General features: G+C 42.2%; 3 protein-coding genes and 1 long non-coding RNA gene across 4 annotated transcripts; 1 reads left to right on the forward strand and 3 right to left on the reverse strand.

The window, feature by feature from the left end:
- Positions 1 to 2,643: 2,643 nt before the first annotated feature.
- On the reverse strand, positions 2,644 to 7,423 carry LOC134078965 (zinc-binding protein A33-like). Its single transcript, XM_062535130.1, has 6 exons — positions 6,663 to 7,423; positions 6,430 to 6,525; positions 5,237 to 5,467; positions 4,349 to 4,371; positions 4,145 to 4,263; positions 2,644 to 3,400 (listed from the first exon to the last, which is right to left on the reverse strand). Exons 1-6 carry the CDS (start codon positions 7,056 to 7,058, stop codon positions 2,862 to 2,864), a joined length of 1,404 nt encoding a protein of 467 aa, XP_062391114.1. The 5' UTR covers positions 7,059 to 7,423; the 3' UTR covers positions 2,644 to 2,861.
- A 1,702-nt stretch (positions 7,424 to 9,125) lies between these two features.
- On the reverse strand, positions 9,126 to 14,973 carry LOC134079006 (nuclear factor 7, brain-like). The gene is made up of 5 exons (XM_062535171.1): positions 14,305 to 14,973; positions 14,066 to 14,161; positions 12,193 to 12,423; positions 10,814 to 10,973; positions 9,126 to 9,828 (listed from the first exon to the last, which is right to left on the reverse strand). Exons 1-5 carry the CDS (start codon positions 14,698 to 14,700, stop codon positions 9,281 to 9,283), a joined length of 1,431 nt encoding a protein of 476 aa, XP_062391155.1. The 5' UTR covers positions 14,701 to 14,973; the 3' UTR covers positions 9,126 to 9,280.
- Positions 14,974 to 16,976: 2,003 nt separating this feature from the next.
- LOC134078968 (zinc-binding protein A33-like) lies at positions 16,977 to 20,931 on the reverse strand. Its single transcript, XM_062535132.1, has 7 exons — positions 20,736 to 20,931; positions 19,796 to 20,460; positions 19,588 to 19,683; positions 18,300 to 18,530; positions 18,050 to 18,072; positions 17,844 to 17,962; positions 16,977 to 17,681 (listed from the first exon to the last, which is right to left on the reverse strand). The coding sequence occupies exons 2-7, from the start codon at positions 20,177 to 20,179 to the stop codon at positions 17,143 to 17,145; spliced, it is 1,392 nt and encodes a 463-aa protein (XP_062391116.1). The 5' UTR covers positions 20,180 to 20,460; positions 20,736 to 20,931; the 3' UTR covers positions 16,977 to 17,142.
- Positions 20,932 to 24,370: 3,439 nt separating this feature from the next.
- Positions 24,371 to 26,962, forward strand: LOC134077894 (uncharacterized). Its single transcript, XR_009938789.1, has 4 exons — positions 24,371 to 24,684; positions 25,249 to 25,493; positions 25,680 to 25,770; positions 26,466 to 26,962. It is a non-coding gene; the product is annotated as an uncharacterized LOC134077894 (long non-coding RNA).
- Positions 26,963 to 27,571: the final 609 nt, after the last annotated feature.

Below are 27,571 nucleotides of genomic sequence, written 5' to 3' on the forward strand. Positions count from 1 at the left end.
TCTAGACCAGATTCTAGTACTCACCCCAAAAGACAACACACACACTCGTTTACACACAAGTTTATAATAAAAAAAATATGTAATTTATTTTCACAGTTCAATGTCATTCAATTCAGTGCAAGTTATCTCAATATCAGTATTAAAAGAGATATTAGGTTGTGTCTATTTTGCCAATATGTTCTGTTCTAATGTTCTATTTATTATAGTTATATCCATACTATTTTATATTTATTCTATGTATGTCTATATATTTATTCTATTTATATTCTATTTAATATCTAATCTTAATATATTATATTTTAAACTAAATGAAACCCAAACAAAATAAAATATGAGAGCACTCAAAAAATAACTAGATGTACCGCAAAGCGATACACAATATGACCGCCGCTCAGTCTTGCATGTTCTCTCTGCAAATATCAATCACGCTTTTGTTTCCATCGCCTACTCCATCCCTTACTGCAACTTTTATGTATGTAAATGAGTGTGTGCATGTGTGCACTTGCTTTAGTGAATGAGTGCTTCTCTGTCTATGAGTGTGTGTGTGTGTGTGTGTGTGTGTCTGCTTGTGTGTGTGTTTTATGTGTCTCTATGTGTATATGTTCACTGTGTTCTCTGCCGTCACTGTCACTCCAATATCAGATCTCACACACACACACACACACCCACAGAGAGAGAGAAAGAGAGAATACACACAGAGAACACACACAGACAGAGAGAGAGAGAGAGAGAGAGAAAGAAAGAGAACACACACAGAATACACACAGAACACACACTCACTTCTCAGCTCCGGTGGTCTCACACAGTGCTGCATCTTAGAAAACGTACTCAAAGATGAAATGGCTGTGAAAAACAATCAATATAACAAATCACATGATCACATACAGTACATGTGGTTACTGATTTATCAACTTACATGATCACATACATGTAGTGGGTGATTTATTAACTCACATGATCACATACATCATGCGAGTTAATAAATCAGTAGGCCTACCCACTGTTACGGATTTATTAACTCACATGATCGCATAGCCTACATGTAGTGGGTGATTTATTAACTCACATGATCACATACAGGGTAGGTTGATTTATTAACTCACATCATCACATATAGGCTACATGTAGTGGTTACTGATTTATTAACTCACATCATCACATATAGGCTACATGTAGTGGTTACTGGGTAGCCTAATGATTTACTCACATACTCGCATGCATGTAGTGGGTGATTTATTAACACACATGATCACATACATGTAGTGAGTGATCTATTAACTCACATGATCACGTAGTGGTTACTGATTTATTAACTCACATGATCACACACATGTAGTGGGTACTGATATAGGCTACAGTTTTCTCCAGCTTCCCTCTCTAGGCGGTTTTCCACCGAAAGCGAACCTGGTGTTGAGCTGGTGCCGTTCGAAAGTCTTTGAACCGGGGTGCTATCTAGTGAACCAGCCCATTTCCACCAATTCTGAACCGAACCAAGGATGCGTCATCAACAATGGGTGTTGCATGCAAAAACAAAAGTTAAGGAGATGCATATGCGGGAGAGTGATATGACCAGTTGTCCCATAAAAACGGCAGAAACTAGCTGTTTAAAATGCTAGTCAACGTCTGTGTAATGCTAGTTGAATCGTTTTGTTTACTCATGGCAACAGTTGATATGGACGGAAAACTCTTGCTTTTAGCCTTCTTCCCTCTGAAAGACGCAATGACACACCCACTCCGGTTCGCAGGAAAAAACAACTATTTTTTGTTTCAACTTCCGAACCAAGGTGCCACGTTCCGAAGCGGCTTTTGTTTGGTGGAATGAACGGTTCAAATGTTGGTTCGGGAACGGAGCCGGTTCTCTGTCGGTGGAAAGGGGCTAAGAGTGTGGTGTTGGTGGTTCCCTAGAGTGTGTGATAGTGTGTTGGTGGTTCACTAGAGTGTGTGATAGTGTGGTATGCTGGTGGTTCACTAGAGTGTGTGATAGTGTGCTGGTGGTTCACTAGGGTGTGTGATAGTGTGGTGTGCTGGTGGTTCACTAGAGTGTGTGATAGTGTGATGTGCTGGTGGTTCACTAGAGTGTGTGATAGTGTGTGATAGTGTGGTGTGGTTCACTAGAGTGTGTGATAGTGTGGTGTGCTGGTGGTAGTGTACAAATAATAGAACTAATTTCATGGCATATTCACATTCATATTATTAAACTAGAAAAGCACTCAGAGAGCGCAGACCTCCGCTTGTATTGTTCTTCTAGGTTGTCATACATTTGAACCTAAACTATTCAGATCGCCACCAGGTGGCCATACCATGCCATTACACCACTAAGCTAAATACATAAACGCCTCCGGAATCCCGACAGAATTTACCGATCACTCCCAAAATGTAATCGTTTCTTCCTTGGGTCATGTCCGACCTTCCCTGAAAATGTCATCGAAATCCATAGATCACTTTTTGAGTTATCTTGCTAACAAACAGACAGACAGACATACAGACAAACAGACAGACAAACGCCGGTCCCCGATGAAAACATATACCTCCTTGGCGGAGGTACCTATAAGATGTGTATGACCTCATATCAGACAGCTTGAATGACTGAATTAAAACAAATCAATAAAACTAAAGCACAAACTCACATGATTACATGTAGTGGTTTATTTAAGTCTTCACTCATTTAAAACACAGCAGTTCAGCTTCACATTATCATATGAGGTGGCATTAGTGCAGTGTTCACTTGGCCTTGTTTTTATCATACAGTTTTCTCCAGCTTCCCTCTATGTGAGTCAGCTCTGGTGAGGCAGAATCAGCTCTAACTGTGCTGCTCTACTCTTACTGAGGCCTTCACTGGGAGGATCCTCAGAGGAAGGAGTTTATGGGTAGGGTTTAAGTATGGCCTTCACTGGGAGGATCCTTAGAGGAGAGATATTACAGGGGATATTAAAGTATGGAAACACTCTCTCAGTGAAAGTGTGTGTGAGAGTGTGTAGGCGTGCGTTATTATCAGGGTTAGAGAATGACAACTTTCCTCTGTCCAAATCCAGCCGCACTCTGATCCTCTGGAGTTTCTGCTGCACTGTGAGGATAGTGTGGGGCTGTGGAGTAGCACCTGCTCCATATTTACCATCTTTATAATACAAAGTCCACTCTCCTCTCAGATCGCCATAGTCTCCCTTCCTCTGGGCCGACTCGGCCTTCACACCCACATTCCACGATGTGTTCTTTCCAACCTCCACATCCCAGCAGTGAGTCCCTGAGTTAAAGCCCTCAGAGCCCAGGACACTGTGATACTTGTCAAATCTCTCTGGGTTATCAGGAAGCTGCTGCACCTCATCACCACGTCTCACACTGGTCAGATCATCAGACAGGATGAGATTGGGCTTTGCAGTGTTGGGATCCAGAGTCACAGGAGCTGCAGAGAGAAAGAACACACACGTGATCTGAACACTGAGTGATGTGTGATGAGGATGTGAATGATGGTCATTATCAATAGGACTGAGTGATGGGGATGTGAATGATGGTCATTATCAATAGGACTGAGTGATGAGGATGTGAATGATGGTCATTATCAATAGGACTGTGTGATGAGGATGTGAATGATGGTCATTATCAATAGGACTGAGTGATGAGGATGTGAATGATGGTCATTATCAATAGGACTGAGCGATGAGGATGTGAATGATGGTCATTATCAATAGGACTGAGTGATGAGGATGTGAATGATGGTCATTATCAATAGTGCTGGTACCAAATGTAATGACACCTGTAACTGGGCAGTTGTAGTTATTTCTGTAACCTACATGAAAGAGATGATCTCAAGTGGGGAGTGTGATAACAAGGGGGTGGAATGACACAGGAATCAACCAAACTATCTTGTTGTGTTTCGACCACTCTTTCAGTACATTCTCATCCCTCCATCTGTCCATATATCCCTCCATCTTTCTATTATGGTCTGTTTCTGTGTCCATACGGCTTCTTTGTGAGAGGGGGATCATGAATGCCCTCCATCCATCCATCCATCATTCATCCATCGATCAGGCGTTTCATGTACTGTAGTTGTCATGTAATGTTGAGTGTTTTTTTCATGAGATGAGTGGAAGAGTGCCGTATGTGTGTGTGTGTGTGTGTGTGTGTGTGTGTGTGTGTGTTCACTCACTGTATTGAACAGTCTTCTGCATCTTCTCCCAGACTCTGAACTTCAGGTTGCCCAGGTGCTTTGCCACATTGATCAAAGCTCCTGAAACCCTCTTTGGATCCTGCAGTGTGCACTGGGCTCTGGAATAACATTCAGGAGTCAGTGCTGCTGTGGGTTTGGGTTCAGAACCACAGAGAAGAGAGAGACAGGAGGCAGATCACTCACCTTTCCACTGTGCTCTTGTAGTTCTGGAAAACAACAAAGAAAAGAATGTAAATTATGTCATTTTGGAAATTATATTTTTGGAACACAGTTTGTCTGTATTCCACATACGTCTCATGACATTATTGACCTTTGACCTGGTCTTTGTTTCATTACAGACTGAATGTCCCCACATGGTATCAGACACAAACCACATCGCCAGCCACTCAACGACCAATGACATGGCAGAACACTAACACACCTCATGACTATTAAGACCTAGATACACCGCCCAGACTCGAGCCAACTCCCGACTCCCGACTTTGGCGTCGCCTAGCGCTGGCTGAGATCAGCCGACGACAAACTGCGAAACACAGCGCTGCGACTTCAATCGACGCCGCCACCGCGTAAACTTGGTGCGCCTGCGCAAACACTCCCCTGGGGGTGGCACCAGGGGGTGGCTAGTCTCGTGAGCAGCACATAAACAAAGCACACACATTTCAATTACATGCCCCTTTTCACGTGTCAGATGTCCGCTAGCCAAGAAAATATCTTGTTGTCGTAGTAGGCTAGGCTAGTAGTAGCAAAACTAGCAAGTGCTAGACTAGCAAACAAAGCAAGTCATTTCGTTTTGCAACCAACACGGACAACTACTGTAGTAGTAAACAAAACAAACCAAACCAGCCTGTGCTACACTAGCAAACAAAGCAAGCGAAGGGGTAGCCATTTTGAGGAGGAACCCAACACCTACCACACAGTGCGTGTCTGTACACGTCACACACGCAATTAGCACAACCAATCAGAGTACCCCAACGCCAAACACCCCGACGCCGACGCCGGACCAATTTCTTCCCAACCCCATACAACTCCTTGAGACGTGAAACCGTCGGGTTGGTGTGTCTCCTGCTTTACCTGCAGGAATGTGATGTCATCAGATTTCATCTCCTCTTCTATGGCTCTGATTGTGTCTGAAAGAGTTGAAATCTCTCTGCTCATCTTCTCAATCTTCTCCTTCATCATCTGACTCTTCTGCTCCTCTTCCTTCCTCAGGGCAGCTATCCTGGCTGCCTCTTCATCTCGTAGAAACTTGTGAAGCTTTTCGAACTCCTCCTTGATCTGCTTCTCTGTGTGCTGGGCCTGAGTCTGGATAAAACCAATTCATGCTCATTCATTTAACAGATGCTTACATGCAAAGTGACTCTCTGTGGGGCAGAATACAACCCAAGCAATGGTAGAACAGCAACAGCATTCACTTATTTATTTCTAGGTAACTAGCACAGCAACTCCTCCTCTTCTGACTGCCATAATTGCCTTTAAGGAGGTCACTGGAAATCTGAGGAGATTTTATTTCCAAATGAGCTGGCCACAACAACAAAGAACAACCTTCAGTACAGTACACTGGAAACAAGTGATATTTAAATTGATTTATAAACATATTGTAATATTGTAATATATTATTTTTTCCCATTACATTTTTACAATATATACAGTATTGGAAATACATGGAATAATATATTCCAAACATCTCAAGATACCAGACCTCAAAGATGGCAGCTTTTTTGTAGGAGAACTTCAGAGGTCTATTGATCTATTCAAAGTCTCCGCTTAGGACAATACAGAGAAAAAAAATGCAAAGTAGAGAATGGGTTAGAAAAAATGTAACCTTTTAAAGGAAACTTAATAAAAATGTAGCTACAGACAGTTCCTTAGAAAGATGTTGAGTGACAACTGACTTGATTAACATTTCCACAAATGTATACGACATGTAGCCTGATAAACCAGCCGAAATGGATTGGATGTCTAATTTAGTCTGGCTCCGATGAATGGATACAACGGAACATTGTTGATGAGCACAACCCGTTGTCTTTCAAACCATGTCTGTGCCTATAGGCCAACGCTCTGACCAACCCCGCCCCAGAGCCCTCTGCCCCGCCCGCGTTGATTCAAAACACATCTCTGCGTTGTGATTGGTTTAGTTGCCATCTGCCAGATTCAGGGCAGTGTTTTCAAAATGTACAGTGGTCCGAGGCCAGACCACCAAATGCAGGCAAAACATTTTGCCGTCCAGCAGTTGGCGCTGGTTTTCCAGGCTATACGACACTCACCTTGATGTGTTCAGCTATTTGATCAGAGGTGACTTTAGCCTCATCAAAGGTCTTAAGTTTCTTCTGTAAGGGCTGCAGTTTGATCACGAGCTCCTCCTGGAATAAAAGCAGACATCACTGCAGACATGCAGCGTCCCTACATTCCTGTTTCCCCATTAGTTTTTCATTCATCTCCAAATGGATCAGGTGGTGCTGTTAAATCTAAACACCATCATCATGAGAAAACACCTTACCTTACGGTCCAGGGCTGCTTCATCAACAGGTTGGAACTTGTTGTTGTTGTGTTTCCTTGAGTCTCGACACACTACACACACAGGCTGTTTCTCCTCCACACAGAAGAGCTTGAGTTTCTCACTGTGCAGACTGCAGAGCACCTCAGACCCTGCTGAAGCTCTTTGACTTTTCTCCTGTATAAAGGTCTCACACAAATTCCTTAACGCTATGTTAGGAGGATAAAAATCTTTCGAGCACTTCCTCCTGCAGTAGGGACATTCTCTGGATCCTTTGCTCTCCCAAAACTGCTGCAGACAGGCTTTACAGATGCTGTGAGCACAGGTCAAAATGATAGGATCCTTGAAGATGCCACAGCACACAGGACAGGTCAGATCCTCTTCCAGTTTAGAAGCCATTTCATCTTTACCATAAACTCTCTCCTGTTTGTTGTTTCCTCAGTCCTCACTTTCACTTTCAGCAGTCAGAGCAGACGTGTCAGTCCCACACTCAGATTCTTCTTTATTTCACACTTTCTTCCACACGACTTTCAGCCTCACCAGCTTCAGTTTAAACTGAAAAAGTTGTCCAGGAGTCCAGAGAAGTTTCTAGGAAAGGCATCCCACAGGAGAGCGTCTAGTGAATGACAGAGAATCAACTTGTTGCACAACTTCACTTGCTGCTCCTGTGCTAGTGTGTCAGAGGAAGGGAATATGGTGAAGAAGGATTCTGACTGGTCAGCCTTAGTTGTCAAACCAGTTTTCCCATCTCTGCTACCACTATCAGTTCAAGATCCCAGTTGTGCACTCTTTTCTCTTAAAAGCTGAGTTTGTATTTGTTTATTTGTTAGTTTTAAGATTGCACACACAAGGTTTGAATTATGTATATCGTCTGAGCTTATTCTTAAGTATAACGGAATGCAATATAAGAAGGCAATATACGTATACTTTCATCCAAAGCAACTTATGATACTGGTGATAATGTGTCAGTCCCAAACTCAGATAATTCTCCTTCACACTTTATCCAGCTGACTATCTGCTTTACCAGCTTCAGTTTAAACCCAAACGGTTTCCCTCATTACCTCTAAAAAAACTGTGTTGATAAAGGTTGTGTCCAGAAGTCAAGCGTGCACGCTGGATAGTACCTTCTTGTCAGTAGCGTCTTAGTTAGTTTGCTCCTCAGTGTGCGTCCCTACCTACATTTGGACAGCACTAACTAGTTGGCGTCACCTGACTCGGGGAGGTGGGTGTGTTGACGATTTGCATGTCGTGCGGAGCTTGACCTGCGCTGCGCAATGGATTATGGGATATCTGAGGGCAAAAAAGATGCATCGATGCACACTTGGAAATCACGCCAAACGAAGTACCCAACTAGTGAGAGCGCTTGACTTTCGGACAGTCTATTCTGACGTAACTTCCGGAAAATGCACACTGCCCAGCGTGCACGCTTGACTTCTGGACATAGCCAAAGTGTCCCACATGAGGGTGTGTAGTGGAGGGAAAATTCAACCTGTCACTTGACTTCACTTCCTGCTCCTGCAGGAGTCAGCCAGAGGGAGGGACTATGGTAAGAAAGGATTCTGATTGGCTGGCAGTGGTTGTCAGACCAGTTCCCTGATCTCTGCTGCCACCAAGTGGTGATCAGTTGAAAGTTCCAGTTGTGGGTGTGAAGTGTAGCTGCCAGAGACTAGAAACTGACTCCAGAGCAGCAGGGTGCAGACTCTCTCCCCACACTGATCTCCTGAAGCTCAGGTTACAAGTATACAGACTTAAGACTTTCCCCGATGCCTTATGAGGCCAGTAAGATGCTTTTGAATACATATTAAAACTTTGAGGAAATGAAAGAGATTACAACAGAGTAATCCTGTTCAGCACACCAGGGAATACCATCCGTTTCTACAGGGTGGAGTTACTGCTGTTCATCAGAGAAAACCATCCGTTTCTACAGGGTGGAGTTACTGCTGTTCATCATATCAACCGTTTCTACAGGGTGGAGTTACTGCTGTTCATCATATCAACCGTTTCTACAGGGTGGAGTTACTGCTGTTCATCATATCAACCGTTTCTACAGGGTGGAGTCACTGCTGTTCATCACATCAGGGATTGTATCAAGTGATGGTCTGATAGATTCTTGCTTTTTATAGCAGAAGTGCATTGTGTAGACTGCAGTGCAATAACAGACAATGACCACCAGGGGTCACATTTGTACCTTTCCTTGCACATAATGTTTGTAGTAGCCTAGTGTGTAATGAGCTGTGTGATATAGTGATGTGCTGCTGGTGGTAGTGTAATATAGTATAAATAATCTATCTGGTAGTAGTGTAATATACTGTAGGTACAAATAATGTAGCATTCAACTCATGGCATATTCATCATAACATTAAAATATGTTTAAAGATGTGTACATATCAGATAGCTTGAATGACTGAATTAAAACAAATCAATAAATCAAAAGGACAAACTCACAGAATCACATGTAGTGGTTTATTTAAGTCTTCGCTCATTTAAAACACAGCAGTTCAGCTTTACATCATCATATGTGGTGGCGTTAGTGCAGTGTTCACTTGGTCTTGGTTTTATCATACAGTTTTCTCCAGCTTCCCTCTCTGTGAGTCTGTTCTGGTTAAGAGGCAGAATCGGCTCTAACTGGGCTGCTCTACTCTTACTGAAGCCTTCACTGGGAGGATCCTCAGAGGAGGGATATTATGGGGAGTGTTTAAGTATGGAAACACTCTCTCAGTGAAAGTGAGTGTGAAAGTGTGTAGGTGTGTGTTATTATCAGGGTCAGAGAATGACAGCTTTCCTCTGTCCCAGTCCAGCTGCACTCTAATCCTCTGGAGTTTCTGCTGCACTGTAAAGCAAGTGGAGAACTGTGATGCAGAACATGCTCCATATTTACCACCTTTATACCACATATACCACTCTCCACTCACATCATTATCATATTCTCCCTTCCTCTGGGCCGACTCTGCCTTCACACCCACATTCCAGAATTTGTTCTCTCCAACCTCCACATCCCAGCAGTGAGTCCCTGAGTTAAAGCCCTCAGAGCCCAGAACACAGGCATACTCATCAAATCTCTCTGGGTTATCGGGAAGCTTCCGTGCCTTTTCACCACATCTCACACTGGTCAGATCCTCAGACAGGATGAGACCTGGTTGTGCAGTGTTGGGATCCAGAGTCACAGGAGCTGCAGAGAGAAAGAACACACACATGAGCTGAACACTAAGTGATGTGTGATGAGGATGTGAATAATGGTTATTATTACAGCTTTTTCACAATTGCTAAAACACCTTTTTTGAATCTCTCTACCTTTTTCTCAAAACTATAAACAGAAAACCCATTTTTCAAACTACATTCTTTTGAATGTAGTATTGAAAGCGCCCTAATACCACTGAACAGTTTTGCATCTCTCTAACACGCTGCTGGTATTGCAGCAAGGCTGTAGGCTCCGCCATACTCCCTTTGTAAAAACTACACTCTTCCGGTGTCTTATGTAAATCTTTCTTTTTTTATTTCCCACTCTGAACATGGGCAAAATACACTATTGAGATCAATATGTTTTGTGTAGAGTAATCACAGGTGGCACTAACATCTCTGAATCAATGACATTGAAAAAAGGATATCCCCACCCCTCAACATATTGATCATTTCATGCAAGTAATCTCAACAAAAGGCATTTTAACATTCTAAGTAAGGAAAGTTATTATTTTTTGCAGTGCAGTTGTAGTTATTTCCTATAACCTATAACTCCATATATCCCTCCATCTTTATCTTTATTTAGTGTTGAGTGATGAGAATGTGAATGATGGTCATTATCAATAGCGCTACCAAATGTGATGTCACTTGTAACTGGGCAGTTAATTACATGAAAGTGATTATCTCCAGTGGGGATGACACAGGAATCAACCAATCTTTCAGCACATTCTCATCTACCCATCTGTCCAGATATCAGTCCATCTTTCTATTATGGTCTGTTTCTGTGTCTCTATGGCTCCTTTATGAGAGGGGGATCATGAATGTCCTCCATCCATCCATCCATCCATCCTTCCATCCATCCATCCATCCATCCATCCATCCTCCCATCACTCCATCCATCCATTTTTTTATGAGATGAGTGGAAGCGTGATATTGTGTGTGTGTGTGTGTGTGTGTGTGTGTGTGTGTGCACTCACCATACTGAACCATCTCCTGCATCTTCTCCCAGACTCTGAACTTCAGGTTGCCCAGGTGCTTTGCCACATTGATCAGAGCTCCTGAAACCCTCTCTGGATCCTGCAGTGTGCACTGGGCTCTGGAATAACATTCAGGAGTCAGTGCTGCTGTGGGTTTGGGTTCAGAACCACAGAGAAGAGAGAGACAGAGACCTGAGGCAGATCACTCACCTTTCCACTGTGCACTTGTAGTTCTGGAAAACAAGAAATAAGAGATTGGGTTAAACATTCACACACACACACACACACACACACACACACACACACACACGCACGCACACACACACACACATTGTTGGGGAGTAACGGAATACATGTACCCGCGTTACGTATTCAGATTACTGTTATGAGTAACTGTATTTCGTTACAGTTACAATTAAAATAGTTGGTATTTAGAATACAGTTACATTGTTGAAATCAATGGATTACATGACGATACTTCTCTGTTTCAAAGTTTATTCACTTTCTAAATAAATAAATTAAGGCAACTCAATGCTTTTCCCTGAAAGAAATCTAGATGAAATTGTTTCCATGTTTAAATCCAAGCCTTGTTGTCTTGCACTACCACATTGCACCTGTCAAAATGCAGCCAGCGCGCATTATGGACGCGCCATCGGAGATGACTGAATTAACTGACAGCAAATTTGGAGTAAAGTAAGTGTTAGTAACTCCTGTTCCTCACTGATCGTGGCTCTTGATGTCTGTTCAAAATACATTTTAAGCGCACTGATAGGCTAAACAGTAGGCTACAGTGTTTACACTTCCAGGTAATTTGCGTCCCACCTGTCATATCTGCGCCCCTCACTTCTACTGGGTTGATGGCACCTAAAATCTCACAGGCACCATGTAATTCCTGGCTACACCCCTGTTCCAACTTGAAGAAGCATCTTGAAGTGGTAGTAGTAGTAAAGAAGTAAATTAGCCTGGGGAAGACGCCTGCTATACTGGTCACCTTGCTATTTTATAGTTGCATCAGGTATATTAGTTGAATTCACATTCTCCTATGTAGGCCGCATTCAGCCATTAAGAACAGAAGAACACACCAGAATAGGCCTAAACTGGATTTGATGGGCACATTCTTGCATACAGTACTGTATTTTGTATTCTGTAACAGAATACGTTTTGAAAGTATCCTTCCCAACACTGCGCACACACACACACTTTTTCCTCATCCTTCTCATGCTACTGTTGACCTTTCACCTGGTCTTAGTCTCATGACACACTGAATATGTCCCCACATGATTTCACAGACACACACCACACCAGCAACAACTCATAAAGATCACTGATACAAACATGGCAGAACACTAACACACCTCATGACAGTGGATGATTCTTACCTGCAGGAATGTGATGTCATCAGCTCCCATCTTCTCTTCTATGGCTCTGATGGTGTCTGAAAGAGATGAGATCTCTCTGCTCATCTTCTCAATCTTCTCCTTCATCATCTGACTCTTCTGCTCCTCTTCCTCCCTCAGTGCAGCTATCCTGGCTGCCTCTTCATCTCGTAGAAACTGGTGAAGCTTCTCAAACTCCTCCTTGATCTGCTTCTCTGTGTGCTGGGCCTGAGTCTGGATTAAACCAATTAATGCTCATTAATTTGGCAGATGCTCAAATGCAAAGTGACACTGTGGGGCAGAATACAACCCAAGAACAGCACAGGAACTCCTTCTCCATCTGACTGGCAAACAGGAAGTGCCTTTAAAAAGTGCACTGAAACGTGACAAGGCTTCATGCAGAGCATCATTGAGGAGATTTTATTTCTAGATAACACTACACTGAAAAAGTGATACGTATGAGTGAGTGAGCGTATAGCCTACACCAGGGGTGGGCAAACGTTTTCGCTCACATTGGGTTTTGAAAAATGTTTTGTTCCTTTTGTTACTCGAGGCACCTGTGCTAAGCTAAGCTAGCGGTGGGTGTGTCAGACCGAGTCAGCCCAGCATCAACTAAACTACTTTGTTGTTGCTATCTAGAGGGGATGACTGGTGTCTGTATCTGTCCATCACATGGCCAACATGTATTTCAGGATGATGCCAAAACTGTTATCCACAACCAACCAACTTAAAGGGATATTCCGCCATTTTTGGAAATACGCTTATTTTCCACCTCCCCTCGAGCAAAACAATCGATATTTACCTTGCTCCCGTTCATCCAGCCATTCTGTGAGTCTGGCGATACAACTTTTAGCTTCAGCCTAGCATAGATCATTAAATCGGATTAGACCATTAGCTTCTCGCCTGCTAGCTTCATGTTTAAAAGTGACTAAGATTTCTGGTAATTTTCCCATTTAAAACGTGTCTCCTCTCAAGTTAGAAAGTGCAATAAGACCAACTGAAAATGAAACCTGGCGTTTTTCTAGGCTGATTTGACATGGAACTACACTCTCATCTGGCGTAATAATCAAGGCAACTTGCAAACTACTGGCACTACTACTGCTTGTTGTCTATGGGGACTATTTTCAGATGCTGCGCACGATATCACTGCGCCTATGGTACGTTTGCAAGTTGCCTTGATTATTACGCCAGATGAGAGTGTAGTTCCATGTCAAATCAGCCTAGAAAAACGCCAGGTTTCATTTTCAGTTGGTCTTATGGCACTTTCTAACTTGAGAGGAGACACGTTTTAAATGGGAAAATTACCAGAAATCTTAGTCACTTTTAAACATGAAGCTAGCAGGCGAGAAGCTAATGGTCTAATCCGATTCAATGATCTTTGCTAGGCTGAAGCTAAAAGTTGTATCGCCAGACTCACAGAATGGCTGGATGAACGGGAGCAAGGTAAATATCGATTGTTTTGCTCGAGGGGAGGTGGAAAATGAGCGTATTTCCAAAAATGGCGGAATATCCCTTTAAATGGGAGATATGAAAACCAACTTAAATGGGAGATATGAAAATCACTTGTCAGTGTCATTTCATTTGTTCATGGGCTGCTTTAGCTGCCGAATAAAACTACAACAAATGTATGTATATCTGAACCAAGTCCCCACTCACTACTGAAGAATGAAAGTGCAGAAGTGTCCTGTTAACACAAGGTTGTTGAAGTGTAGGAAATGTTAAAACTCAACATTTCCAAAACTCCGCCAAAACTAAAAGGTTGTAGAAAAAGAGGTCAAATGTGTGATAGTCAAAACATATGGAAAACAAATCTGAGTAACAGGTAACATCTGCCATGATCCACATTTCCAAAGAGGCTACATGTGTCTGGTCTCACCTTGATGTGTTTAGTTATTTGATCACAGGTGACTTTAGCCTCCTCAAAGGTCTTCAGTCTCTCCTGTAAGGGCTGCAGTTTGATCTTGAGCTCCTCCTGGAATACGGAACAGATATTACTACACACTGCATTATTTCCACAGTCCTGCTGCAATGTTTTGTTTTTTTATTTAGTTCAAGTGGATAAGGTGATGGTGTTAAAACACATCACCATAATAAAGAGAAAAAAAGTATTCTTACCTTACGGTCAAGTGCTGCTTCATCAACAGGGTGAAATTTGTGGCCAGTGTGCTTTTTTGAGTCTCTGCACACAACACACACAGGCTGTTTATCCTCCAGACAGAAGAGCTTGAGTTTCTCACTGTGAAAACTGCAGAGCACCTCAGACCCTGCTGAAGCTCTCTGACTTCTCTCCTTTAAGAAGGTCTCGCACAGGTTCCTTAACGCCATGTTAGGAGGGTAAACCACTTTAGAGCACTTCCTCCTGCAGTAGGGACATTCTCTGGATCCTTTGCTCTCCCAGAACTGCTGCAGACAGGCTTTACAGATGCTGTGAGCGCAGGTCAAAAAGACGGGATCCTTGTAGATGTCACAGCACACAGGACAGCAGAAATCTTCCTCCAGTTTAGAAGCCATTTGTCTTTACTGTTTAACTCTCTACTTGGTTGTTGTCTTCTCGTCAGTCTGGTTCACCAGTTTCACTTTTACTTTCAGCAGTCTGAGCAGACGTGTCAGTCCCAAACTCAGATTCTTCTCTCTTTCTAACTTTAATCTAAAATACTTTCAGCCTTACCAGCTTCAGTTTAAATTCAAACAATTTCCCTCATTACTTCTAAGCACCTTGAAGGTTTTACTAAAAGTATCCCACATGAGGTGTCTAGTGTAGGGAAAAATCATCCGATCACACAACTTCACTTCCTGCTCCAGCACAAGTCTGCCAGAGGGAGGGACTATGGTGAGACAGGATTCTGATTGGCTGGCAGTGGTTGTCAGACCAGTTCCCTGATTTCTGCTGCCACCAAGTGGAGATCAGTTGAAAGTTCCAGTTGTGTGTGTGAAGTGTAGCTGCCAGAGACTACAGTAGAAACTGACCCAGAGCAGCAGGGTGCAGACTCTCTCCCCAAACTTATCTCCTGAAGTTCAGGTTACAAGTACAGACGTAAGACTTTCCCCGATGCCTTATGAGGAACATAAGATGCTTTTGAATACATATAAAAAATGTGAGTGCATAAAAGAATTTTCAACAGCGCAAGATGTCTGTAAGTCCCACAGTTGCATGGATAACACAGTGTTGTATAGGATAATTTAGATTAACATTGAGACTGGCCACTGATCAGTGGATTACACACTCTCCCCAACACACACTCTGAACCTGATGTTCAGGTTCCAAACAGGCAGGAGAGATTCTCAGTGTGTGTTCTGCACAGATGAATGTGCTACATGATGAAGAGAATAAAGTGTTTCATAACACAGGTACATACACACACACACACACACACACACACACACACACACACACACACACACACACCCACACACACACACACACACACACACACAAACACCATTAAGTGTGTGCTCCAGAGTCTACAGTCTAGTGAGATGTCTGCATGGCGTGCGTGATCACAGGTACACACACACACACACACACACACACACACACAACACCATTAAGTGTGTGTTCAAGAGTCTAGAGTCTAGTGAGATGTCTGCATGGCGTGCGTGATCACAGGTGATATTGTGTGGAGCCCCATACACAGCTGCTCTCCTCTATAATCTGGACATCAGCAACACTATGCACTGCTGTAGGAGTGTGCTGAGCAGTGGACAATCAGTGATACACATGATGCTGCAAATAAACCAGTGAAATAAATATAAATCTGTTATTGGACTGTGTGCTGAGCAGTGGGCAATCAGTGTTACACATGTTGCTTCAAATAAACCAGTGAAATAAATATAAATCTGTTGAGCAGTGGGCAATCTTTTTGAGTTATCTTAACAAATAGACACAAAACATACAGATGGACAGACAAACTCTGATGAACACATAACCTCCTTGGTGGAGGAAATATAAATCTGTTATGTGACTGTGTGCTGCTTCTTCCTCTTCACACACCTGGCCGCTGCTCTTAAAGGTACAGGCCTCCATTCTACTCCATACAAGTCTTGCAGTTGATGCTGCAGATTGCTCTCCACTGCAGGCAGCAGTTGAGCTCCACACAGTCTAGTGTTGTGTTCTCACCTCATCATGCTGCACATGTCTGAATGATGCAGAATTCCCCACAACTGACTCCTCAGGACGCCCACCCTGACACCTGCCACAGGACTCCACACACACACACACACACACCACACACACTCACCTGTGTCACCTGCTCACACACCTGCCACAGGACTACACACACACACACACACCACACACACTCACCTGTGTCACCTGCTCACACACCTGCCACAGGACTCCACCACCACACCCAACACACTCACCTGTGTCACCTGCTCACACACCTGCCACAGGACTACACACACACACCCAACACACTCACCTGTGTCACCTGCTCACACTGTTCAGCACAGCAGGGATTGGATCGAGTGATGCTCTGATAGATTCTTGCTTTTCATTACAGAACTGCATTGTGGACTCTGCAGTGCATTTACAGGCAATGACCACCAGGTGTCACATTTGTACCTTGCCTTGCACATAATTGTTGCAGGAAAAAAGTGTGTGATAGTGTGATGTGTTGGTGGCAGTAGTGTAATAGGCACAGACAATGTAGCACGCATCTCATGGCATATTCATCATAATATCAAGACGTTTTTAACATGTGTACATATATTGACCTCATCAGATAGCTTGAATGGCTGAAATAAATCAAATCAATAAAACGAAAGGACAAACTCACATGATCACATGTGGTGGTTTATTTCAGTCTTCATCATTTAAAACACAGCAGTTCAGCTTTACATTATCATATGAGGTGGCATTAGTGCAGTGTTCACTTGGCCTTGTTTTCATCATACAGTTTTCTCCAGCTTCCCTCTCTGTGAGTCAGTTCTGGTGAAGAGGCAGAATCAGCTCTAACTGTGCTGCTCTACTCTTACTGAGGCCTTCACTGGGAGGATCCTCATAGGACATTCTCTACCAACATTAAAGTATGGAAACACTCTCTCAGTGAAAGTGTGTGTGAGAGTGTGTAGGTGTGTGCTATTATCAGGGTTAGAGAATGACAGCTTTCCTCTGTCCCAGTCCAGCTGCACTCTGATCTTCTGGAGTTTCTGCTTCACTGTGAGGAGAGTGGGGGGTTGTGGTGGAGCAAGTGCTCCATATTTACCATCATTATACCACAAAGTCCACTGTCCATTAACATAGCCATATTCTCCTTTCCTCTGGGCCGACTCTGCCTTCACACCCACATCCCACCTATTCTCTCCAACCTCCACATCCCAGCAGTGAGTCCCTGAGTTAAAGCCCTCAGAGCCCAGGACAGTGGCATAGTAATCAAATCTCTCTGGGTTATCAGGAAGCTGCTGCTCCTCATCACCAAGTCTCACACTGGTCAGATCCTCAGACAGGATGAGATACCTGCTTGCAATGTTGGGATCCAGAGTCACAGGTGCTGCAGAGAGAAAGAACACACACATGAGCTGAACATGAGTGTGTGTGTGTGTGTGTGTGTGTGTGTGTGTGTGTGTGTGTGTGTGTGTGTGTGTGTGTGTGTGTGTGTGTGTGTGTGTGTGTGTGTGTGTGTGTGTGTGTGTGTGTGTGTGTGTGCACTCACTGTACTGAACAGTCTCCTGCATCTTCTCCCAGACTCTGAACTTCAGGTTGCCCAGGTGCTTTGCCACATTGATCAGAGCTCCTGAAACCCTCTCTGGATCCTGCAGTGTGCACTGGGCTCTGGAATAACATTCAGGAGTCAGTGCTGCTGTGGGTTTGGGTTCAGAACCACAGAGAAGAGAGAGAGACAGGAGGCAGATCACTCACCTTTCTACTGTGCTCTTGTAGTTCTGGAAAACAACAAATAAGAGAATGTGTTAAACATTGTCATAATTATTTCACACACACACACACACACACACACACACACACACACACACACACACACACACACACACACACACACACACACACACACACACACACACACACACACACACACACCAGCAACAACTCATCAAGATCACTGATACAAACAGGAACACTAACACACCTCATAACAGTGGATGGTTCTTACCAGCAGGAATGTGATGTCATCAGCTCCCATCTTCTCTTCTATGGCTCGGATTGTGTCTGAAAGAGATGAGATCTCTCTGTTCATCTTCTCAATCTTCTTCTTCATCATCTGACTCTTCTGCTTCTCTTCCTCCCTCAGTGCAGCTATCCTGGCTGCCTCTTCATCTCGTAGAAACTGGTGAAGCTTCTCAAACTCCTCCTTGATCTGCTTCTCTGTGTGCTGGGCCTGAGTCTGGATTAAACCAATTCATGCTCATTCCTTTACCAGATGCTCAAATGCAAAGTGAATATCTGTGGGGCAGAATACAACCCAAGCAACAGTAGAACAGCAGCAGCAGTCACAGACAACAAGCACAACAACTCCTCCTCCATTTGACTGGCACACAGGAAGTGCCTTTAAACAGGTCAAAGTGCACTGGAATGTGACATCCAATTAAGCCACAAGAAACAGTAAGAACAAAATAAAATAAACATTAGACACAAGAAAGTAGCCTTTACCCATAATCCCTAAAAGCCACTCACCAACATCAGTCAACATGATAATAGCCATCACCACAGGTCCACACAGCCACATAGAGGACTTGTACAGGCATCAGATACATGAGAATAGCCATCACCACACAGACACATAGAGGACTTCTACAGGTGTGACAGATACATGGAGGCGCCCAATAATAGCACTGCTGGAACTGATAAAAAAAACAATCCACTACTATTACTATGCAAAAAGTACCTAATATGTGAGCAATACTGAGCCAACTAAATGACAGATCCAGATGTATATGGAACATAATTGCCCAGTAAAACACAGAGAGCACCCCTATGACTTCTACACTTGTGCCATTCCATAAGACCTTTTTCACAGCACTGATTTGTCATGAAACAGTAGGACAAGCACAGGTGTTACTAAATACCTGCAACCCGCATGCAGAACAGAGAACACAACTAAAGGCATAAGCAACACTTACATTGTACAATGTTGGTCTGTTTTCAGAGTCGGTGACTACATTTCCAAAGTCGGGCAAAAATCATGGGAATTGTACTGGAGTCAGCCTTTTTCTAGTTTAACCTTTATGACAATATCAAACCTTTGCCTTGACATTTAGACCAAGAAGGACTTAAGAAAATATATAAAATTCAGACTCAGACATAAATACATTTAGATAAGACCCTGAGCATAACTGAATACAATACACTATTATACAAAATTCTTTAAAGAATTTGGGTGGCAGGTATATTCTGACATGATTCCCATTTGTACAGATGTTAAGTGTCATGTCTGGGCTCACCTTAATGTGTGTTGCTGTTTTATCACAGGTCACTTTAGCCTCTTCAAAGGTCTTCAGTTTCTTCTGTAAGGGCTGCAGTTTGATCTTGAGCTCCTCCTGGAATAAATTACAGACTTTACTGCAAACTATCACATCTGGCCCTCCTGTTACATGATCAAGTGATGGTGTTATATCACATCTCCATAATGAAAAGGGAAAGAGATCTTACCTTGCGGTCAAGTGCTGCTTCATCAATAGGGTGTAATTTATGGCCGTTGTGTTTTTTGGAGTCTCTACACACGAGACACACAGGCTGTTTATCCTCCAGACAGAAGAGCTTGAGTTTCTCACTGTGCAGACTGCAGAGCACCTCAGACCCTGCTGCAGCCCTCTGACTTTGTTCCTGTATGAAGGTCTCACACAGGTTCCTTAACGCCATGTTAGGAGGATATATTCCTTTAGAGCACTTCCTCCTGCAGTAGGGACATTCTCTGGATCCTTTGCTCTCCCAGAACTGCTGCAGACAGGCTTTACAGATGCTGTGAGCGCAGGTTAAAATGACGGGATCCTTGTAGATGTCACAGCACACTGGGCAGGTGAGATCCTCCTCCATTTTGTCTGTACAGTAAAGTCTCTCCTCTGTTTGTTGTCCTCTCCTCAGTCTGGTTCACCAGCTTCACTTTCACTTTCAGCGGCCTGAGCAGACGTGTCAGTCCCACACTTAGATTCTTCTTAGTTTCACGCTTCCATCCACATGACTTTCAGCCTCACCAGCGTTGGTTTAAACTGAAATAGTTGTCTAGGAGTCGAGAGAAGGTTCTAGTAAAGGTGTCCCACAGGAGAGCGTCTAGTGAATGACAGAATCAACTTGTCACACAACTTCACTTCCTGCTCCTGTGCCAGTGAGTCAGAGGGAGGGAAGATGGTGAAGAAGGAATTTGATTTTTCAACATTAGTTGCCAGACCAGTTCCCCGATCTCTGCCACTAACCGAAGTTAAATACATTGTTGTGCACTCTTCTGTCTTAAAAGCTGCTTATTTCTACGTTTTTAAATTGTCACACAAGGTTTGAATTTATGATTTATATCTTCTGAGCTTATTGTTAAGTATAACAGTACACAATAGGTAGTAGGCAATATGTACTTGGACTTTCATCCAGGTCAACTTACATCATTAGCAGACGTGCCAGTCCCAACTCAGATAATTCTCTTTCACACTTTATCCAGCCGACTTTCAGCCTCACCAGCTCCAGTTTAAAACGGTTTCCCTCATTACTTATGAAAAAACTGTGTTAAAGAAGGTTCTTGCAAAAGTATCCCACGTGAAGGTGTCTAGTGGAGGGAAAAAATCAACCTGTCACTTCACTTCACTTCCTGCTCCTGTACTTGCCAGAGGGAGGGACTATAGTAAGACAGGATTCTGATTGCAGTAGTTGTCAGACCAGTTCCCTGATCTCTGCTGAAGTGGAGTTCAGTTGAAAGTTCCAGTTGTGTGTGTGAAGTGTAGCTGCCAGAGCCTAGAAACTGACCCCAGAGCAGCAGGGTGCAGACTCTCTCCCCAAACTGATCTCCTGAAGTTCAGGTTACAAGATAGACTAAAGACTTTCCCTGATGCCTTATGACCTCTGGTGATCTATCTATCTATGAGGCAAATAAGATGCTTTTGAATTCATATAAAACATTAAGGAATTCGCAACAGAGCAATATGTCTATAAGTCCTACATAGTCATATGGATGGATTAATTTAGCTGAACACTGAGACTGGCCACTGATCAGTGGATTACACACTCTCCCCAACACACACTCTGATCCTGACGTTCAGGTTCCAAACAGGCAGGAGAGATTCTCACTGTGTGTTCTGTACAGATGAGTGTGCTACATGATGAAGAGAATAAAGTGTTTCATAACACAGGTACACACACACACGCACACAAGAGTCTGCAGTAAAGTGAGATGTCTGCATGCCGTCCGTGATCATAGGTACAGAGGTACACACACACACACACACACACACACAACACCATTAAGTGTGTGTTCAAGAGTCTGCAGTCTAGTGAGATGTCTGCATGGCGTGCGTGATCACAGGTACAGGTACACACACACGCACACACACACACACACACACACACACACACACACACACACACACACACACACACACACACACACACACACACACACACACACACACACACACACACAGATGTCTGTGTGATGTCACAGATGTCTGTGTGATGTCTGCATGGCGTGCGTGATCACAGGTACACACACACACACACACACACACACACACAACACCATTAAGTGTGTGCTCAAGAGTCTACAGTAAGGTGAGATGTCTGCATGGCGTGCGTGATCACAGGTACACACACACACACACACACACACATCATTAAGTGTGTGCTCAAGAGTCTACAGTAAGGTGATATGTCTGCATGGCGTGCGTGATCACAGGTACACACACACACACACACACACACACACACACACACACACACACACACACACAACACCATTAAGTGTGTGCTCAAGAGTCTGCAGTCTAGTGAGATGTCTGCATGGCGTGTGTGATCACAGGTGATATTGTGTGGAGCCCCATACACAGCTGCTCTCCTCTATAATCTGGACACCAGCAACACTATGCACTGCTGTAGGAGTGTGCTAAGCAGTGAGCAATCAGTGTTACATGATGCTTCAAATAAACCAGTTAAATAAATATACTGTAAATATGTTGAGCAGTGGGCAATCAGTGATACACATGTTGCTTCAAATGAACCAGTGAAATAAACTAGAAAAGCACGCCGAGAGCACAGACATCCGCCAAGCGCCTCCTGGATCCAGATGGTGATCCGGATCACTCTCATTTAAAGTAATCGTTTCTTCCTTCAGTCATTTTGACCTTTCCTGAACATTTCATCGAAATCCATCCATAGCTTTTTGAGTTATATTGCTAACAATAGACAAAAAAAACAGACAGACAAACAGACAGACAAACTCTGATGAAAACATAACCTCCTTGGCGAAGGTAATAACAATCTGTTATTTGACTGAGTGGTGAGCAGTGGGCAATCCATGTTACAGTTTTTTTCAATCGCTAACAAGCGTTTGTCCATTCATTTGACACATTTTCAAAACTCTAAACACAGACTCTCACCTACAAAACACAATTGGCCAAATGGATAATTTTCCTCTCAAAAGCACATTCCATGTTCTTACACCACATTTTGTTACATATACACTAACTCGTCATTTCTCTGCACACACTAACTTTACCAAAACACTGGAAACCTGACTCAAAATGAAGTTATTTTGTCAAAGAATGAAGCTTGTTTTCACTTCACAAGATACATGCAGTCAATCAGAGTACACTAGGTTTCAAAATACTGGCTACTGTTGACATTACAAAAACTGCATAGACTTTTATGTTGCAGTTTTACAGGTATTTGCATGCAAAACATGCAATCCAGCATTTTTACACTAAATTTCTTGGTTGAGAACTGTATGTCCAGATGTAATGTTCACATTCAAATGCATTCAAGTAAAAAGCAAACCTTTTTTTTACTGTTCACTAGGCCTACAGGAGGTGCAGTATAACTACTGTTTACAGTAGACTATGATAGAACAGAAAAAGTTTTACAGTTTACAGTTTTACTATTGCAGTGAACAAAATATCCATGAAACACAAGCGCATTCTGAACAAAAAACAACAGCAAAAAGCCCAGATAAAAAGGGGGTGAACAAAAAAAGCACAATATTACTGTGTCTAATCTCTGTACCTGCTCCTCTCAGGGCTCCTGCACCTCTCACTGCATCTCTCACTGGGCCTGCTCTTCTCCCTGGGCCCTTTACTCTTACTCTTCCTCGTCCAGACATTACAGTATTTGTCTTTTTCTGTTTCTGCTTCCAAAAACATCACCTCCTCTTTTTACTGTGTAAGTGTCAATGTAATAGAGAGAAATAACCCCTGCCACTGAGTCTAGATAGACTGAAATCAGCTGTGGTTGGCCCAATTTACCCAACATAAATCATCTGTGTCAATTATTCGATTGTTTGTTTATTATTAGTTGAGATAAATTGCTTTTGAATTGGTAACATTGCAGAAGCGGAGGTTTTTATACTGTATCTAAGGTTTGGAATATTGTTTTACAGTTTTTTCCAATCGTTTACACACAATTTTGAAAACGGGGCTCTTTTTGTCTGAACACATCACACAATTAACCAAACACAACACCTAATCAGCAGAACATAACAGATTGTTAGCAAAATTAAATATTTCTGTCAAAACAATAAACACATTGATAAAGCCTTATACTGTTCTCATATCACTAACACATTCTTTGAATGATTTCACACTGTCGCTATCTTATACACACCAACACAATAAATTCAAAACACATCTGTAAAAACCCTCTTCCAATATATGGATCTTATTCAGACATATTGTTTGAGAGCATTAGGATAATTTAGATGACAAAAATATTTTGATGAACCCTCATCAAGCAATGCACAAAACTGATGCTGCAGACAATATTCATTTATTTCACTGTACCATATGTTCAGTTACAGTGACAAGTCAATCAACAGAAAATGGCAAAGTTATAGTTCTTACTACTGTAAAGTGTAGAAAAATAAAAATCTGTACACAAACAAAAAGTACTGTACACTTACACACTGTAAAAAGTTTCTGTGAATTTACAGCCAGATTCCAACATTATTCACCTGTTATTTTGAATAAACATGACTTTACTGTCATTGGTAAAATGAGTGGGTTAAATCTCACTAAAATACTGTTATTTAACATAGGCTAATGTTTTCCCCGGAACACAGACACTTCCTGTTATCCTACAACCGGACCTGTGTCACACCAGTGTCACACAGACACCACGCCACTTTTGGAGGATCGCTGGCATGTTTGAATAACGTTATTCTGAAAGATAGCATAGCACACAATGTCTATCTTTAAATTCACTGTTGTTTCAAATTGTCGGGTTATATGTTAATTGTCGGGTTCACATCTGACGACATTAGCCTACGTCGTCGGATGTCTCTGGAGTGAAGCCAGTGAAGTCCCCGGAGATCAATGGCTGCCTGTCAACGGTTAACCTGACTTCGGCAAAAGGTAAGATTGACAATGTAAGATGTAGTTTGTCCGAATAGTTACTAGAGTAACTTAATCATTCCTGTCGTCTATGTCTAAACTTAACGTTTGTGCTGAGGATATACTGGGTTAACGAGGTGTCGGGGCAGCTAGCTGGTAACGTTATCGTTAGCACACTAGCTAGCAACTTTTAGCATGCCATATCAAAGCTGGCCAAACTCTTTTTTTCTGTTAAATGTTGGGATTCGCCGGTCATGATTGAATTAGGAAATATAAGCGTTGGACATGTTATACTTTTCTGTAAGAGACTGGGTTGATGAAGAAGCTAGCCTACTGTGAAGTTTCTGATAGCACGCTAGCATAACGTCAATGGTTAGCAATCTCGTTCAAAAGTCAACGAACTTTTCTGTTCAAAGTTAGCGTTCGCCCCCACCATCACTACGTTAATTTGAACGTCAAATTTCGAAGGTTGTGTTGCCAATACAGGTGAATATATCCGCTGATCAGGTTTTAGCTTGCCGTTTGCAGGAATGTTTCATTGTTGTTGTTTTTTATGTGTTAACGTCCTTATTTTTTTCCAATAAGGTTATCAAGGAACGTAGTGGTGTACTGGATGGAGCTGCAAAGCCTAGCACTACCTTACACTGACAGACTTTGACTAGATTTGGTAAAGATTCTTGACAAGATTGTAGTCTTTTAACTAATATAATATAATGCCCCTCATTCAAGTTTTAGGCTACTCAAAAGACTACAATCTTTCAAGAATCTTTCCCAAATCTTGTCAAAGTTTGTCAGTGTAAGGTAGGCTTAATCAGGATTTCTGGAGCAAGGTAAGGTCCTAAATTATATGAATATCTACAATTAAAATTTGATATAGTTTTATTTTTCCCAGTCAAATAATCAAGAATTCCAAGAGGTGAAACAATGCATTTTCTACAGCAGCCAGTAATGTAGACGTGTAGGCTATATTAGAACATTTTAAACGATTAAATTATCTATAAAACCTTTTCTTGCAGGAAGCTGAAAGAAACATTCCATGACAAATTGATTGATTGGTGCCAGGGACAGGGGTGGCAATTGCCTCTCAAGGCAGACACCACGTTTGAGGTAAGTGTCAAGTACATGTAGCACCACAGTCAAAGGTTTGGAGACGCATAGATTTTTTTTTTATTCCACTCCATTATAGACAGAATACCAACTGATATCATTTGCATTGCTTTTTTACCCAGGGCAGCAGTTTTCAGATTACATTCTGTGCTTACATAATTGCAAAAGGGTTTTTCAATGTTTTCTCAGTTAGCCTTTTAAAATGATGTTAGAGTAGTAAACAGAATGTGCTTTTGCAGCATTGGATGAATAGTTGTTAATAGTGGGCCATTTCTTTCTGCAACAGCCGAACACTTTTGCAAGTATGTAAGCACACAATGTAGTCTGAATCTGCTGTCCAGAACTATTTTTTGAGGTGGAGGATGAACGAACAGAAATAAACACTTAACAGTGAAAAATACTATTTTGTGTCTTAAAAGTATGTAAGTTGGCAATGGGACTGTTGTATATAAGGAATATAGCGTAGCGTATTTTGCAAGGCTGTGGTTACTTATCCGCTATCAAGGCCGCGACCATGAGTGTTATATTGCTTTAAGAACACACCTCCAAGATGACAACTGCCTTCCTTAGGAAGCTGAAATTTTTCCCTGCTTGAATCCTAATATACTCCATCAGTCTTAGTAACTCTCTCTCTCCCCTCCCCTCTCTCTCTCTCTCTCTCTCTCCCTCTCTCTCTCTCTCTCTCTCTCATGCAGAAAAAAGGCCCAGAAGAGATGTACAATCAGAAAGTACAGTAAAGTGAATGTTACTTGATGGGTACTTCTTTAGAATTGCATACAGAACCACATAGCACACAATAGCCACAAGCCTAATGCAATGTTTTCGTTTTCTGTAATTATTATTTTTCTAATAATACATACTGTACGTACACATACATTCTGTACATACACTATATTGCCAAAAGTATTTGGTCACCTGCCTTGACCCCCATATGAACTTCAGTCACATCCTATTCTTAATTCATAGGGTTTGATATGACGCCGGTCCACTCTTTGTACCTATAACAGCTTCAACTCTTCAGGGAAGGCTTTCCACAAGGTTTAGGAGTGTGTTTTTGGGCATTTTTGACCATTCTTCCAGAAGTGCATTTGTGAGGTCACACACTGATGTTGGACAGGCTCTCAGTCTGTGCTCTAATTCATTTGTAAACACACTTCTAAACCTTGTGGAAAGCCTTCCCTGAAGAGTTGAAGATGTTATAGCTGCAAAGGGTGGACCAATGTCATATTTAGCCCTATGGATTAAGAATAGGATGTGACTGAAGTTCATATGGGGGTCAAAGCAGGTGGCAAAATACTTTTGCCAATATAGTGTATATGAGCCTAATGCGATGTTTTCTATAATAATAATTATTATTATTATTTTATACACATACATACTGTTCATTCATACATGAGCCTAATGCGATGTTTTTGTTTTTAATTACCTACCTCTGTGCTTTATTCACTGATACTAAAAATATCATTATAGTAAATCTACATTTGCTTTAATCACTATGTACTACTACATTTGCTGTTTGTGATGTGAAATAAAATACTTGTTAAATTTGTTATTCAGTTAAATAACAAATAAACAATTAAACAACAAACAATGATAACTGATGTGGAAAAAATGGATTTGTATCTTTGACATGTAATAAAATGAGTTAAATGTTCAATTAGTTATGCTTTGTCTATTATTCTTGGCATATGCTTCAGATATTCGATTTTTTCCCTTAACATTTCTTTACTATTTTCAGCTTTGGCACCGTTGTGCAAGAGCACAATTATGCAAGAGCTGGACCTTTATTTTAGGCTATAAT

Source organism: Sardina pilchardus, chromosome 4, assembly GCF_963854185.1.
Source record: "Sardina pilchardus chromosome 4, fSarPil1.1, whole genome shotgun sequence".
Classification (NCBI taxonomy): domain Eukaryota; kingdom Metazoa; phylum Chordata; class Actinopteri; order Clupeiformes; family Clupeidae; genus Sardina; species Sardina pilchardus.

Bases quoted from the DNA above. Each gene is read 5' to 3' on its own strand.
- LOC134078965 (XM_062535130.1), bottom strand. From the start codon at position 7,058: ATGGCTTCTAAACTGGAAGAGGATCTGACCTGTCCTGTGTGCTGTGGC. The intron at 6,526-6,662 runs GTAAGGTGTTTT...CTTTTATTCCAG, and splicing joins AAGCAGCCCTGGACCGTAAG to GAGGAGCTCGTGATCAAACT. The intron at 4,264-4,348 runs GTGAGTGATCTG...ATGTTATTCCAG, and splicing joins TACAAGAGCACAGTGGAAAG to AGCCCAGTGCACACTGCAGG.
- LOC134079006 (XM_062535171.1), bottom strand. From the start codon at position 14,700: ATGGCTTCTAAACTGGAGGAAGATTTCTGCTGTCCTGTGTGCTGTGAC. The intron at 14,162-14,304 runs GTAAGAATACTT...TCCGTATTCCAG, and splicing joins AAGCAGCACTTGACCGTAAG to GAGGAGCTCAAGATCAAACT. The intron at 9,829-10,813 runs GTGAGTGCACAC...TTCTCTCTGCAG, and splicing joins GCAGGAGATGGTTCAGTATG to CTCCTGTGACTCTGGATCCC.
- LOC134078968 (XM_062535132.1), bottom strand. From the start codon at position 20,179: ATGGAGGAGGATCTCACCTGCCCAGTGTGCTGTGACATCTACAAGGAT. The intron at 18,531-19,587 runs GTGAGCCCAGAC...GGTTTAATCCAG, and splicing joins AAACAGCAACACACATTAAG to ACTCAGGCCCAGCACACAGA. The intron at 17,963-18,049 runs GTGAGTGATCTG...ATGTTATTCCAG, and splicing joins TACAAGAGCACAGTAGAAAG to AGCCCAGTGCACACTGCAGG.